Below are 12,859 nucleotides of genomic sequence, written 5' to 3'. Positions count from 1 at the left end.
TAATAAATCATTGCTATTAAATGGTAAAAATTAGAAAGCAAGGCCGCATTTCAACGAAGTTTTGTATATTTTTATTTTATTTATTATTCCTGATATTAAAAATAAATTTTAAAATATATTATTTTAATATATTTTTAAATAAAATAAAATTTTAAAAAATAATTAATATCACTTTCCAGACAATCATGTTGCTTCTCTCACCTCGTCGTGGCACTAGCAGACCACAGATTCCTAGCGGTAGCATTTAATTCCCAAAATTACCCTTCTGGGAGTCACGGAATTTCACGCTCTCTCTTTATGCTAAAATATCACTCGCAACAAACAAACGAACTACCGTCTCGTCTCTCTCTCTCTCTCTCGCTCCCGAGCAGAGACCGAAGAGGAAATGAAAAATAAAGAAAAAGAAAAAGAAAAAGAAAAAAGATTCAAACTTCTTTTGTTCTTTTAATTCTCAGTTTGAGAAAGGAAATCAAATTTCACAGTAAGTTATATACTCTTTGATTAGGGTTAGGGTTAGGGTTAGGGTTTTTTTAGTGAAAAAGAAAACCAAACAGCTTGTTTGGCGGTTTTGAATTAGGGTTTCGAGAAATTTAATTGTTAAATTTAGTGTTTGATTTGTTTTGAATTAGGATTTATTGAAATTTGTGCGCGCGCTAATGTGAGTGAAGTTGCTGGGGGAGGGAGTTTTGTTTTGTTGTCGCAATTTTTTTTCAATGGGGAGTACAGGTGAGCCAGACAGAAAACGGCGTCACTTCAGCTCCATATCATCACCAACAGCTGCTATGGCTAAAAAGCAGCCGTTATCGCACCTGTCCGAGGACAAAAAGGTTTGAACTTTTTCGCAATTTGATTGCTTCTTTTTTTTTTTAATGGTTTTGAGGAATCTTGTGCGGGTTCTGTTCTGTTTTATGAATCTGATGGTCTTGATGCTCTGGGTTTATCGGGTTATCAGTAAAAAAATCATATACTTGTAGGGTTATGGACTGCATCACTTGGATAATTATGTGTGTTTGTTTTGTTAAATCAGATGATGGTGATTAAATGAGAGTTTTGCAGGGATGTGTTCAAATGAGGTCGGATTGTTTTATCAGCTTGAATGTTCTACTCTTATAGCCTATGACTTTTTAAGCTAACGATCTTCAATAAATATTCATACATTGAATTTTTGCATTGCTTAACTTGTCTACAATTTGTCTCTTGTAATTTACTCATCTATCATTGTAACTCAATGAATGGATATCTAAGTCCAATGAGGTTGCTACCTGTCTGTCTCTAAAATCTATTTTTCATTGTAAAAAATAGATTTCCAGGCAATGTGTTCTCTCTCTTTGCTTGTGAATCATTTATATGTGTAATTCTCTAGCTCTGATGCTTGATGGCTGCAACAGTTTAGCTGCTATTTTAGATTTTCCAATACTGGGTAACTTGGCGTTTTAGAAGCTTTATATGGTACTGCACTCAGTAATTTCTATATCTATAAGTACCAGTGCTGTCAAGAGGTGCTGATGTGCTTGCCTAGGCGTTCCAGGCGAGGCGAGGCCCCAGCGCTTTTATTAGCCTCAGGCGTTGGATTTCAATGGGGCGCTGCCTAGGCGAGCACCTTGTGAGTGGGTGCAAGGCGCTAAGGCTAGCGCCTGCTTGAAGTTCTTCCTTTTATGTTGGATTTTTTTTAATGGTTTATGTTTTGACCTATTTTTCCAATTTTTTAATTCACCACAAGAAACAACTTCGGGGTATTTTTTGTAAAAAAAAAAGATTAGGGTAAAAAAATCATTAAAGTGGGAGACAAACAGACAATGAAAGACACTTGGAAGAGAAACACCAGCCACACTTTTTTTTTCAACAGTGGGAGTCGAAGAACAGCACATCTGTACAACTAATACTTTAATTTTTTCTAAACAAGTGCAGTATAGTTTGAGAGATGAGGAGTTCAATTATAATGATGAAATGGAGGATTCAAGTGAAGGAGAGGAAAGCATGGATGGAGATGTTTTTGAAGATTAATGAATAATGATGATGATATTTAATTTTTCTTTTTAATTTATTTGGCTACTTACTACTTTAAACTATCATATTTTGTTTTAAGGGTGAAAAATATAACTTTATATGACTATGTTATGGTATTTTATATTTTCTTTTGATTTTTCTAATGATCTAATCTTAAGTGGGAAGATATGTATCTTCCATTTATATAATATAATATATATATATATATATATATTTAATTTATAGCTTATTGCCTTGGTTCATTTGGGCGAGCGCCTAGCGCCTCAGTCATTTTATAGGCTTGGCACCTTTTGCTTTTGACAACACTGATAAGTACCAGACTGTAATGTCACCAACGAGTAGCTTGTTTGTTGTGAACTCACATTTTCTTTTGATGATATAGCTTGATACTGCTGTTCTTCAATACCAAAATCAAAAGCTTCAACAGAAGTTAGAGGCTCAGAAGGTTGAGCATTCTGCACTTGAAAACAAGTTCTCTCTACTGAAGGAGAAACAGAAACCATACAATTCCACAGTGAAGGCTGTTAACAAGTCTTGGGAAGTGGTAATTCCTTGGGTTTTTTTGTTCCTCATATTACCTTTCCTTTTATACACTAGTTTAGAGAATTTAAAGCATAAGATATTTTTCTGTGTTATCTACACACAGTACCTTATTGTAATTGTGGGAATGTTGACTGTTTTTAACAATAGCTGGTGACTGACTTGGAAACATGTTCCAACCGCACAAGAGAGTGGATCAATGGGCAAGATGTCAAACATGTACCAATCACGAGAGGTGAGGAACCTGTAATGTATTACTTCTCTCTGGTTTTTTAGTTTTCCCCCTTAGCAATTTACTGGTAACACTTGCTTAGATAGCATGAACTCATTGCTATCCATTCCTAACATGTGCTTTCTTGTGATAGCAATTTATGACTAATTAATATATATATATATATGGGAGAAAACTGTACAAGGCGAATAAGAATCCACCTATTGGCACACAACATAATATAGTTCCTGAAATTTATCTTGTACAGGCCATACTTGGTGATTCCTGGCTTTGCATGCATGTTTATTATGCTTGTTTGATTACAGCAAGGAAACTTTTTTGAGTATCTTTACCTCTCCTTTGCAAATTATTATCTTACAACTTTAATGCTTATAACATCCATGAGATGCCAATTATCTTGGAAGTTGGTTTAAATTTCAAAAATATTTTGGGAAATTCATGTGTTGCGGTTGGTAGGTTGGCGGGTGTGTGGCTTTTGGAACTATCCCTGTGTGCGTAGGCTTGCATGGTCATTTGTGTGGGTATGTTTCAGAAACATATGTGTGTGTATTTGGGGGGAGGGTATTTTAGCAATGTGTGCGGCATTTTATGCAGTTCAAAGTGAGCAGCTAGGAAAAAGTTGGCTCCGTTGTTTTTAGATTCGATGCATGTGTGCTTTCAGAGTGGACACAAATTTGATAACCGGTGTTTTTATGATGATTAAAAATTATCAATAGTTTTTTTTTATATATATATATATATATATATATATATATATATATATATATATATATAGCAAGGCCATTTTCTAATAGGGTATTATTAAATTTCCTTTCAGACGGGGGCTCATCTTCTCTCAAGGATGCATTTCTTAGCAGGCTTATGGAAACTGGTGCAACTGAAAGTTCCTCTGCAAGTAACGGCCCTGATCAGATGGAAGTGGATAGAGAAACTGCCTTTGAAAAGAATATAAGCATTGTACATAATTTAGTGGCTACAATCAATGGCCTTTGGTATCTGAAGGATGGATTACGTGCAGCAGTTTTGAAACAGCTTACAGAAGATGGTATGAGTATATTGCCACAGGTGTCTGTGTTATATTTGTCTTGGGCTACTTCCTTCAGACTTTTCTCAGTTCATATGCATGTTTCTCCTTTGCTAGATGCTTGTAGGGAAACAATATCTAATGAATTGGAGACAGAACTTAAGAACTTGAGGTTAGGGCTAAGTGACCTTCATTTGAAGCACAAATCACTGGCAAGGGAATTGCAAAACCGTCGAGACAGTGATGCAAAAAATAAAGCTGAGCTTAAGCATCTAAAAGGTAAGATTTTGAATCCTTTAGTGATCATCTGAGGGCCCCTCCTCCTTTAGTCAAATTAACGTAGCATATCCTGTTTATGATACATGCATAGGTACATGTCCTTTTTTTTTAAAACGGTCTTGTTCAATTGTATATGTTCACCAGCACACTAGATCACATTTAAATACACATCACGTGTACTTGGTCTTAAGGTTTGGCATGTTTGGATAGCTGTTCTCGCTCTCTACAGTTATTTACTAATTTTGATTTGTTATTGTCACAACAATGGAATGAGTTTTATGCTATTATTCTTTGATAAGATCTTTTCAGCCATTCATCTAGTGTTTGGAAAATCTGGAGAAAATAATTTGGTTTTGCAAGAGCAGGTGTATGACTGAGCAAACTACACACTGCATTATGCTATTCATTTTTTTTGCTTGAAAAATTAATCATCATTGACTGATATGCTTTTGTAAGTGTGACTGTTGCGCATCTGCTTGTTTTCCATAGGTGAATTGGAGACCACAGTTGCAGAATTAAATGACAGTAACTGTAAATTGGCAACACTTAAAGCGGAGAGAAATGCAACTAAAGGGGCATTCTTCCCTGTCTTAAACTTGGGAAGCAAGCATGCTGCTGGTGATCAGGTCAGGGATAAACAAAAGGATCTTCAAGAAATGGAGTCTGCTGTCAGAGAGCTTTTAGTGAGTTGTTGACTTTTATTTTATTGGATTCCTTCTTGGGAATTTCTTGAACTGGAAGAGATAGGCATGTTAATTAATTTGAGTTTCACAGGACCAAGCTTCCTCTCGACTACTAGAACTAAAAGATCTTCATGAAGAAAGGTTAATAATATTACAGAAGCTATCCAATTTGCAGGTTAGTAGTTGTTTGTGTTTTTTTTTTTTTTTTTTTTTTTTGGGGGGGGGTCCTTAAATGCAGATTCACTTATTCGATATTATAAATAGAACGAAATGCAGCTTTATTTATGTGCTAATAGAAGTGGAATGAAATTATTTTGGTTTACAGCACTCATTGAAGAATGTGAAGGTTATTTCTTCATCACGAGCCTTCCTTTTGCTGAGAGATCAACTAGAGAAATCAAAATCAATGGTTCTCCATTATCGTGCCTTATTTGAGAAACTACAGGTTGTAACTGGTTGGTAGTTTCATTTATGCCTGAGTCTGTAAATGTATTTTGCATGGATTAGTTTCTGATGCTGACAATATTTTGTACCTGGAAATTACAGGTTGAGAAGGATAACCTTGTCTGGAAGGAAAGGGAATTAAATATGAAAAATGATTTAGTTGATGTTTGTCGAAGATCTACTGCGGTTGTGGATTCTAGAGCTGCTGATTTAGGAAAGGAGATACAGAAACAGATTAACGAAAGAAACATGATTGAGACTAATCTGGAAGAGTCATCAAGAGAACCAGGTGCATTACTGCTTGATGCTTTTGTGTGACTTGTAATTCATGCTGCTTCTTCCCTCTAGTTTTGTGCCCAAAGCCTGATAAGTACTCTCTATTTTAGGAAGAAAAGATGTGATTGCTGAATTCAAAGCATTGGTTTCTTCATTTCCTGAGGAAATGGGCTCTATGCAAAGCCAATTAAGTAACTTCAAAGAAGCTTCTTCTGATATTCATTCTTTGCGGGCTGATGTGCAGTCTCTCTCTACTGTTCTGGATAGGAAGGTGGGTGCATTCTGGTATATGCATTTATATGTGTTAAATTTAAATCAGTTAAAGGTTACTAAGATTTGTTTTCTGAAGCAGGGAAAACAGTGTGGAAGTTTGTCTTCCAGATCAACGAGCCAAATTGCTGAGATACATAAGTTGCAGTCTGTGGTATTTTTCCATTCTTCATTTTCTTAGAAATTTTAGGGGCTTGTAAATGACTTCAAAGCCTTCCTTTTTTCTGCCCGAGGATTGTATAACCTAGGTTAACTTGGAACTTGAATATGGATGGAATGAAAGCTTTTTGCAAGAATTCTTCATGCCGTGTACTGTTGTTGGTCACTCTTAAGGAATTATAGCATTTTAATCCTGCTGTCTGACATTATTTCCTTGACGTGTTTAATATCCTATATTGTTAATATCTTCCAATGAAATGTGGTCATTTTAGGTTTTTAAGTGTGTTATTGTGTCGTAAGCTTCTAATAGGATCTCTGAAATGCCAATTCCAAGTCATGAATTTTTTTTGCCATGAAATGTGACATGGGTCCTACTTTTCCTTGCCATATCTTTCAAGGACTTGTATTTCAAGACTTCAATGGATGCCTACCTTTTCTTTGGAGTTGAAGAATTCCTGAAATTAACATTTTTTTTATTTGAAAAACTCATCCATAGTGTTCCCTTATCTAGATGCATAAAATTTTGGCCATGGGAATGTTGTCGAGAAAAGATCCATTTGGTTCCCGTCTTTCTTTTACTTGCTAGCTATTTTTTGAGACCTTTTTTGTTTCGGATGAAAAAATGGGCATCCCTGCAGGGTATGCTTTTGCTGCATTTATAAATTTGTACCTCTTGATGAAGTTTGATTTGAACCCCATACAAGTTTTAAAATTATATAGGTGTCACTTTCATTTACTCTAGCAGAAGAAACTCTAGCCACGTTTGTTGACTATGCCATAAGGACTACAGCCAAATGTTTTATAATATTTGAGAACCCAAATCAGCAAAATGATTGTCGTGGTGTATTCTTAAACAAGAGATGCTTAAAAGATTAGGTACTGGATTATTTCCTGTTGAATGCTCATATGTTTCATTTTTTCCAAGGAACCCAAAATATGGTTATAGATGTACCTCAATTATGTTTTTGCTAGTACAAAAACCATGTCTCTCCAAGCATTAAATTCATCATCACATTTGACTTGTTTTTCTGGATCTAGTTTATTTTTCTTGTCCTTGTGAACTTATCTTTTTTTTTCCGGAAATATTAAATTACTGATAAATTTAAATGTAATCTATGCTCTGACAAATGGTCTGATAACCATTTGCCAAGGTCTGCTGGAACACGGGTTAGAAGAATTTATGATGCCTTGTTTTCTTATTTTAAGGGTATTAAACTGATATGATCTGATTTAGCAATTGAACCCCTTTTTTCCTTGGTTGCAGGTCCAAGATCTGAAGGAAAACATACTGGAGTTGAAACTGATTTTGGACATGTATCAACGTGAATCCACTTATTCAAGGTCAGAGTCATCTATACATTCTGCTTTCCCCATAATAGCTTGAACTTCTACTTGATATTCAACCAACTACAGATAGTTTATTTTGTATAATCATTTAGTATTCTAGTGAGTGTTTGTTGCTTTATCCTGGAAATTGATGTACATTGAATGATTGTGCTTTGTTTAAATTTGGTGTCCAACTTCTTGCACCGGTATAAAATCATTATTTTTAAGATACCAGCTAAGTAATGCTAGCTGTGGGTTGCCCTCGCCATTATGGTAAAGTATTTGATTAAATCATTTATTAGCATGATCCAGTTCATACCATTTTCTCGTCATTGGTTCTAGATTATGTGAAATTATGTGTTGGCTTAGAAATTTATTCTGCAATTTTAGGGATGTCTTGGAAGCCAGGGATCTGGAATACAAGGCATGGGCTCAAGTTCAAAGTTTTAAACTCTCTCTTGATGAGCAAAACTTGGAATTACGAGTGAAGACAGCAAATGAAGCCGAGGCCATATCCCAGCAAAAGCTAGCTGCTGCAGAAGCTGAGATTGCTGATTTGAGACAGAAACTAGAAGCTTCTAAAATGTAAACCTTTCCATTGAACAATCATCCTTTCATTGTAATTGTTTTTGGTTAATAGGTGGGCCTAATATTTGTTCTCACCTAAATTTTAACATGCTAATTATGGGAGAGCAGTGTGTGAAAATGTTGATTTATTTTCTTTCAGGGATATGTCTAGACTTTCTGATGTCCTAGAATCAAAAAATGAAGAAAATGAGGCCTACTTATCTGAAATAGAGGTCAGTGTTATTTTCATTGCAGGCTTTCTTTAGACTGCAATAATGCATCTGTTTCAAGATTGTTTATTTGGTTTTGCTCCAGACAATTGGTCAAGCATATGATGAAATGCAAACTCAAAATCAACATCTGTTGCAGCAAATAACGGAGAGAGATGATTATAACATTAAGGTTAGCATATTCCATAATCTGTCTTGAGTAGACTGTTTTTTGTTGCATGCAGTGTCTTTCAGCTGTTAGTGCTTAAGCCCTTGGTCTTACTCTGTACGTTCAATGTTTGCTTTACTGTATGATGTGATATTGGTATTTGCATTGCCAACTTGTATTTTGAAACGTTCATATTCATATAAGCTTTGGAGTTCTTAAGACTTGCAATGTGATTCATCTTTCTATATTTTGCTATATGAACTGTTAAACATGTAATATCTGACCTTACATGTGTCTTAACATTTCCGATTTTGATCCAGCTTTTCTTGATTACTTGGGCATGGAAACATGTTTTACCCTACTGGTTTGTAATATCTATAGAAGGACCAATTATGGACTGATTTGATATCTTAAACTGAAAAGAGATGTATTAATAGTTTATAGCTGGAGATAGGGTCTTCATTCTGTTACATCCTTGACACCTTGGTTGAGTTTCCCTCATCCTGGAACTTCAAAACATCAACATGTGACCGGCTATTTTTGTATGGTTTTAACAGGCATTACTTGTAAACTGGACATAATTTTACTCTTGCTTATCATGATGCTGCTCTTCTTGTATTCATGTAAATGAATTCTTGCTTACATTTACTTTTAGATGTGAATGGATTCATCTTAGAGTTCAGGTAAAGATATGAATGCATATACTCGAGAGTATGATTTAGTGGACCTTGCTATTCTTGTTTTAGCTTGTTTTAGAGGGTGTGAGAGCAAGACAACTGCGGGATTCTCTGCTCATGGACAAACAAACCATGGAAAAGGAGATTCAGCAAGCCAATATTTCCCTTGATTTCTTTGATGTGAAAGCTGCAAGAATAGAAGATCAGGTATTTCTAAGTGGTAGTTATTTTGATATATGCAAGAAATAGTTGTTATTTTGACATATGGCTTGCATATAGAGTATTCATGCATATAGTATAAAAATCGGCCTGTGAAATAAAATAAACATTCTTGTATGTGATTAAAAAAGGAAATAAAAGGAGAAAATGTCATTTTTTTTTTCAATTGATAAATAACTAATATGTTTTTAATTTGTCTTTTTTTATTTTTTTATTTTTATTTTTCTATTTTAGAAGATGATTATCTTTTAATTAAACCAATCTTCTTTTTCAACTAAACCCTTGTCTTTTTAATTTCTAAAAAAAAAATAAACGTAGGCGAATATGTTTAAAAAGAACAGGCAAGCCATGCACTATTATTCTATTCTTCTTTCATATCATTTTTTTTTTTTTTTTTGTAGATTAAGAATTGAGGAGTATCTTGTTGATGTTATGTATATGGTATTGTAGCCTTGGTACTTCACTACTTCTCTTACTATTAGATGAGCATAGGCATGTCTCCAAGTTAGGTAAAGAATTAGTGTTATGTTGATGATTTTCCAGGATAAATGTTAGTTTAGATTAATTAATTGATAATAATGGTATTTAGTCTTATTAAATTATTGAAGAGCAAAATAGTAGATCAATTTTTTTTTATGAGTTCATACATAGTTGTGGATCATTTTGTAGTAGAGTCAACATTACTGGAACATGTATAATCAGTATTGAATGCCTCTGCCTTGCAGTTAAAAAATTGTTCAGACCAGGTTCATAAACTTGCAGAAGATAAGTTTCAAAGGTCGGTTATGTTGGAAAATACACAAAAGAAATTGCTAGATTTGAGAAGATCATCTAATCAAGCAAGAGAGTCATTGGAGGATTCCCAATCTAGAGTTGAAAGAAGTCGAGCTGCTCTTTTGGAGGTGCAGATAGATCTAGAGAAAGAGAGGTAACAAAATAAATCCCATTCCACTTCCTATTTGTATGAAATGTAGACATTCACGTCATTGCTTGTTTATCAGATTTGACAAGAGAAGAATGGAGGAGGAATTGGAAGTTGCAAGGAGAAAGTTTTCTCATCTTCAAGAACATACAGAAGGGTCTTCGATTGTAGAAAAGCTTCAACAGGAACTTAGAGAATACAGGGAAATAGTTAAGTGCAGTATCTGCCTTGACAGACCAAAAGAGGTGATTTGCAATCCCTGTTCTGTTATTTGTGGGATTCAATGTCCTGTTTTGATGAATGAAACCAGCCTTACTAGTTGGATAACTTGATATTAAAACAGGGCATGCAAAGCATAATCAAACCATTATTTCTAAGATAAGTTTGACATGTACATTATCCAACAAGTAGGTTTCCCATCACGGGAACTGAATTTTATGAAGTGATAATGTTGAATTATGATTTTCTGGTCGAACTGCTGCTCCAGCTTTTTTCCTAAGTAAGGCAACTGGTTTCACGTTTACTAGCAAGATATTATATTTCAGCTTGCTTGTACTCTCAGTGGAACTTTAGTATTAGGTGGCAATAACAGTAGTTTCAATTGAAAACAAACTTGTACTATTCTCAGTAGAAAGGATTGACGAACACTATTCTGTGGTATGCAGTGCTTGGTATTGTGATAGCATGTTTTTTAATAAATCATATAGGCTAGAAAAAGAAATTACTGAACCTGCAGGAAAGTGGAATGACGAGTGTTATCCAGAAAGTAACAAAATGATTGGCTTGGAGTTTGATTGAAGGAATAGAAAATTAGGCAAAGAATCTCACATTCTGGTGTGGTAAAAATTGGTTGTTATGATAAAGTGTCCTAAAACATTATAGAATGGAGGAAGAGCTTCTTTGAAGCAACCTCAACTAGTTTAGGAGAGAGGCTTGTTGAAATTTGACTGGTTGTAATCTCCACCGTATTTCCCTAGAGGTTCTAAAAAACTTTTGGTGATTTAGTAAGTGTTTTTCTTCATAGTGGGTGCTTGAGCTCCTTTGGGATTTGGGTTGGGTTACTAATAGGTTCAATATTAGAATACTACTGTTGCTGTATTTATTGAAATTGATCAATAATCTCCAAGATTTTATGATATACATACCAGTCAATTATATGACTTAATTTTTGCCACTGTTTATCCAAATATATTGGTTAGGGATTCTAATAATTTTGTTTTCCAATCAGGCTGTCATTACAAAATGCTATCATTTGTTCTGCAATCCCTGCATACAGAGAATTGTTGAAAGTCGTCACCGCAAGTGTCCAGTGTGTAGCATGAGTTTTGGGCATAATGATGTGAAGCCAGTTTACATCTGATGGCATGGGAATGAGGTGTACCGTGCTGTTTGATGATGAGGCTCGTTTTCAAAGTCAGGTCCCAATGAGGCTTGTCTGCCCTGATAGAACCTTGACCTTTGGATGCCTGCTGGTTCATGCCTATTCTTATGTTAGAGAATTACCAAGAGAATAGTGACAGGAACCAGTGCAATTCCTGTCCATATCATCCCCATGCAGATCATTTTAAATTTGATTCTAGGTTGATTTCATTTGTTGCTCGACTTCCATGTATCTAGGATGTTGGTTCCTTATTAACTGCTAGGAGACACTATAGTGTTTCGATTTGTTGCAGATGATCAGAATCCAACAAAATGCCATTGCTGAACGCCTTGGAGGTTGTACAGATCACCTTGGCACATAGCAATGAGAGTTGGCTCATGCATTTGATGTCAGTTTTCTCCATCCAGTGAAAATACCTGGAATGGAACTTAATTTTTGACTGTACAGGTTTTAGTGCATACATTAGATTGCAGGAATATCAATCAGTTTACATTTTTTGCTTTTATAAACTAATGACGTTTATAGTAGGAGTTTGTGCTAGATGTGCTCAACATTGCTTCATGTATGTACGAAACTTTTGAAAGTGAATGTTGTAGTGCTCTATTTCATGTATGTTATTTCCACTAGTGGGCATTTTTTCTGAAAATTTTGAGCAATTGCGGGTGTTCAGTAGAGGTATGCCACCATTCTATGGAAAAGTGAAGGAAAACATGAAAAACGGTGTTTTTATTGAATAGACCAGTGAGCATTTGTGGTTTTTGTTGGTATGGGAAATAGCAGTGGCTTTTGGTTGAAAAGGCGCGATGGTGAGTGAAGCTATTGGGAGAACCCCTTTTTGGTGTAAGAAGTACCGCCGTCAGTTTGGAATGAGTTTGGTTTTCAAGCTTACATGAGATGGTTTGCCATGGCTTCTGTTCGAGGGTTTTTAGCTTTTGGAGAAAAGAAGGTATTTTTACAAGGTGTGTTATGTGGATTCGGTTTGAAGTAGATTTCCTGTAGTTTTTCTCCTGATCTTTTAGATTTAAAATTCATTTTTGACCCCACTTGAGTCGGTTTAAACCTGGATTCTCATTTCCTTTTGGGTTTCCTAGCATGAAATGTGTTGGGTTCTTAGAGGTGTGGCTATGAATTTACTAATGAAAATTTAGGTTGAAAACTCGGGTAGAAAATGGGTCAAGCCATATTTCTCTATCAGATGTTAGCACAAGATGCTTGGTGGATATTGACAAGCTTACAGTAAGTTTCAGTTATCTGCAATTTAGTCTCTGAGGTTGAAGATAATGACTAATTCTAACATGTTAAATATGTTTAGTTTAGTCTGATATTGTTCGTCACCTGTTTTTTGTTTTTGACTTTATTTTTTCGACATAGTTGATATGCATGAGTATTAGAAAGGAAGGAGAGTCAGGCTTAATAGTGGCCAGAAAGGGTATTAATCTGATCATCATAATAAAGATTAGGGATTAATTTTGACC

General features: G+C 35.1%; 1 protein-coding gene across 3 annotated transcripts; it reads left to right on the top strand.

Moving 5' to 3' along the window:
* The first annotated feature begins 317 nt into the window (after positions 1-317).
* On the top strand, positions 318-11,996 carry LOC118041376 (E3 ubiquitin-protein ligase BRE1-like 1). Of its 3 annotated transcripts, none has more exons than XM_035048677.2 (20): positions 318-481; positions 630-827; positions 2,390-2,551; positions 2,698-2,782; positions 3,597-3,824; positions 3,921-4,082; positions 4,572-4,765; positions 4,857-4,940; positions 5,091-5,210; positions 5,312-5,498; positions 5,596-5,756; positions 5,838-5,909; positions 7,179-7,255; positions 7,631-7,825; positions 7,968-8,040; positions 8,123-8,209; positions 8,932-9,069; positions 9,807-10,009; positions 10,083-10,248; positions 11,232-11,996. In XM_035048677.2, the coding sequence occupies exons 2-20, from the start codon at positions 714-716 to the stop codon at positions 11,361-11,363; spliced, it is 2,640 nt and encodes an 879-aa protein (XP_034904568.1). In that variant the 5' UTR covers positions 318-481; positions 630-713; the 3' UTR covers positions 11,364-11,996. The 3 variants fall into 3 exon arrangements, with proteins under 3 accessions (XP_034904568.1, XP_073260394.1, XP_034904569.1); XM_073404293.1 differs by lacking the exon at positions 318-481 and adding an exon at positions 1,028-1,073 and having other exon boundaries at positions 492-827; XM_035048678.2 differs by lacking the exon at positions 318-481 and having other exon boundaries at positions 492-827.
* The last annotated feature ends 863 nt before the right edge of the window (positions 11,997-12,859 follow it).

This window comes from Populus alba, chromosome 14 (genome assembly GCF_005239225.2).
Source record: "Populus alba chromosome 14, ASM523922v2, whole genome shotgun sequence".
In the NCBI taxonomy this organism is placed as follows: domain Eukaryota; kingdom Viridiplantae; phylum Streptophyta; class Magnoliopsida; order Malpighiales; family Salicaceae; genus Populus; species Populus alba.
The sequence above is the reverse complement of the archived record's forward strand: the minus strand, read 5'-3'. Positions and strand labels throughout refer to the sequence as shown.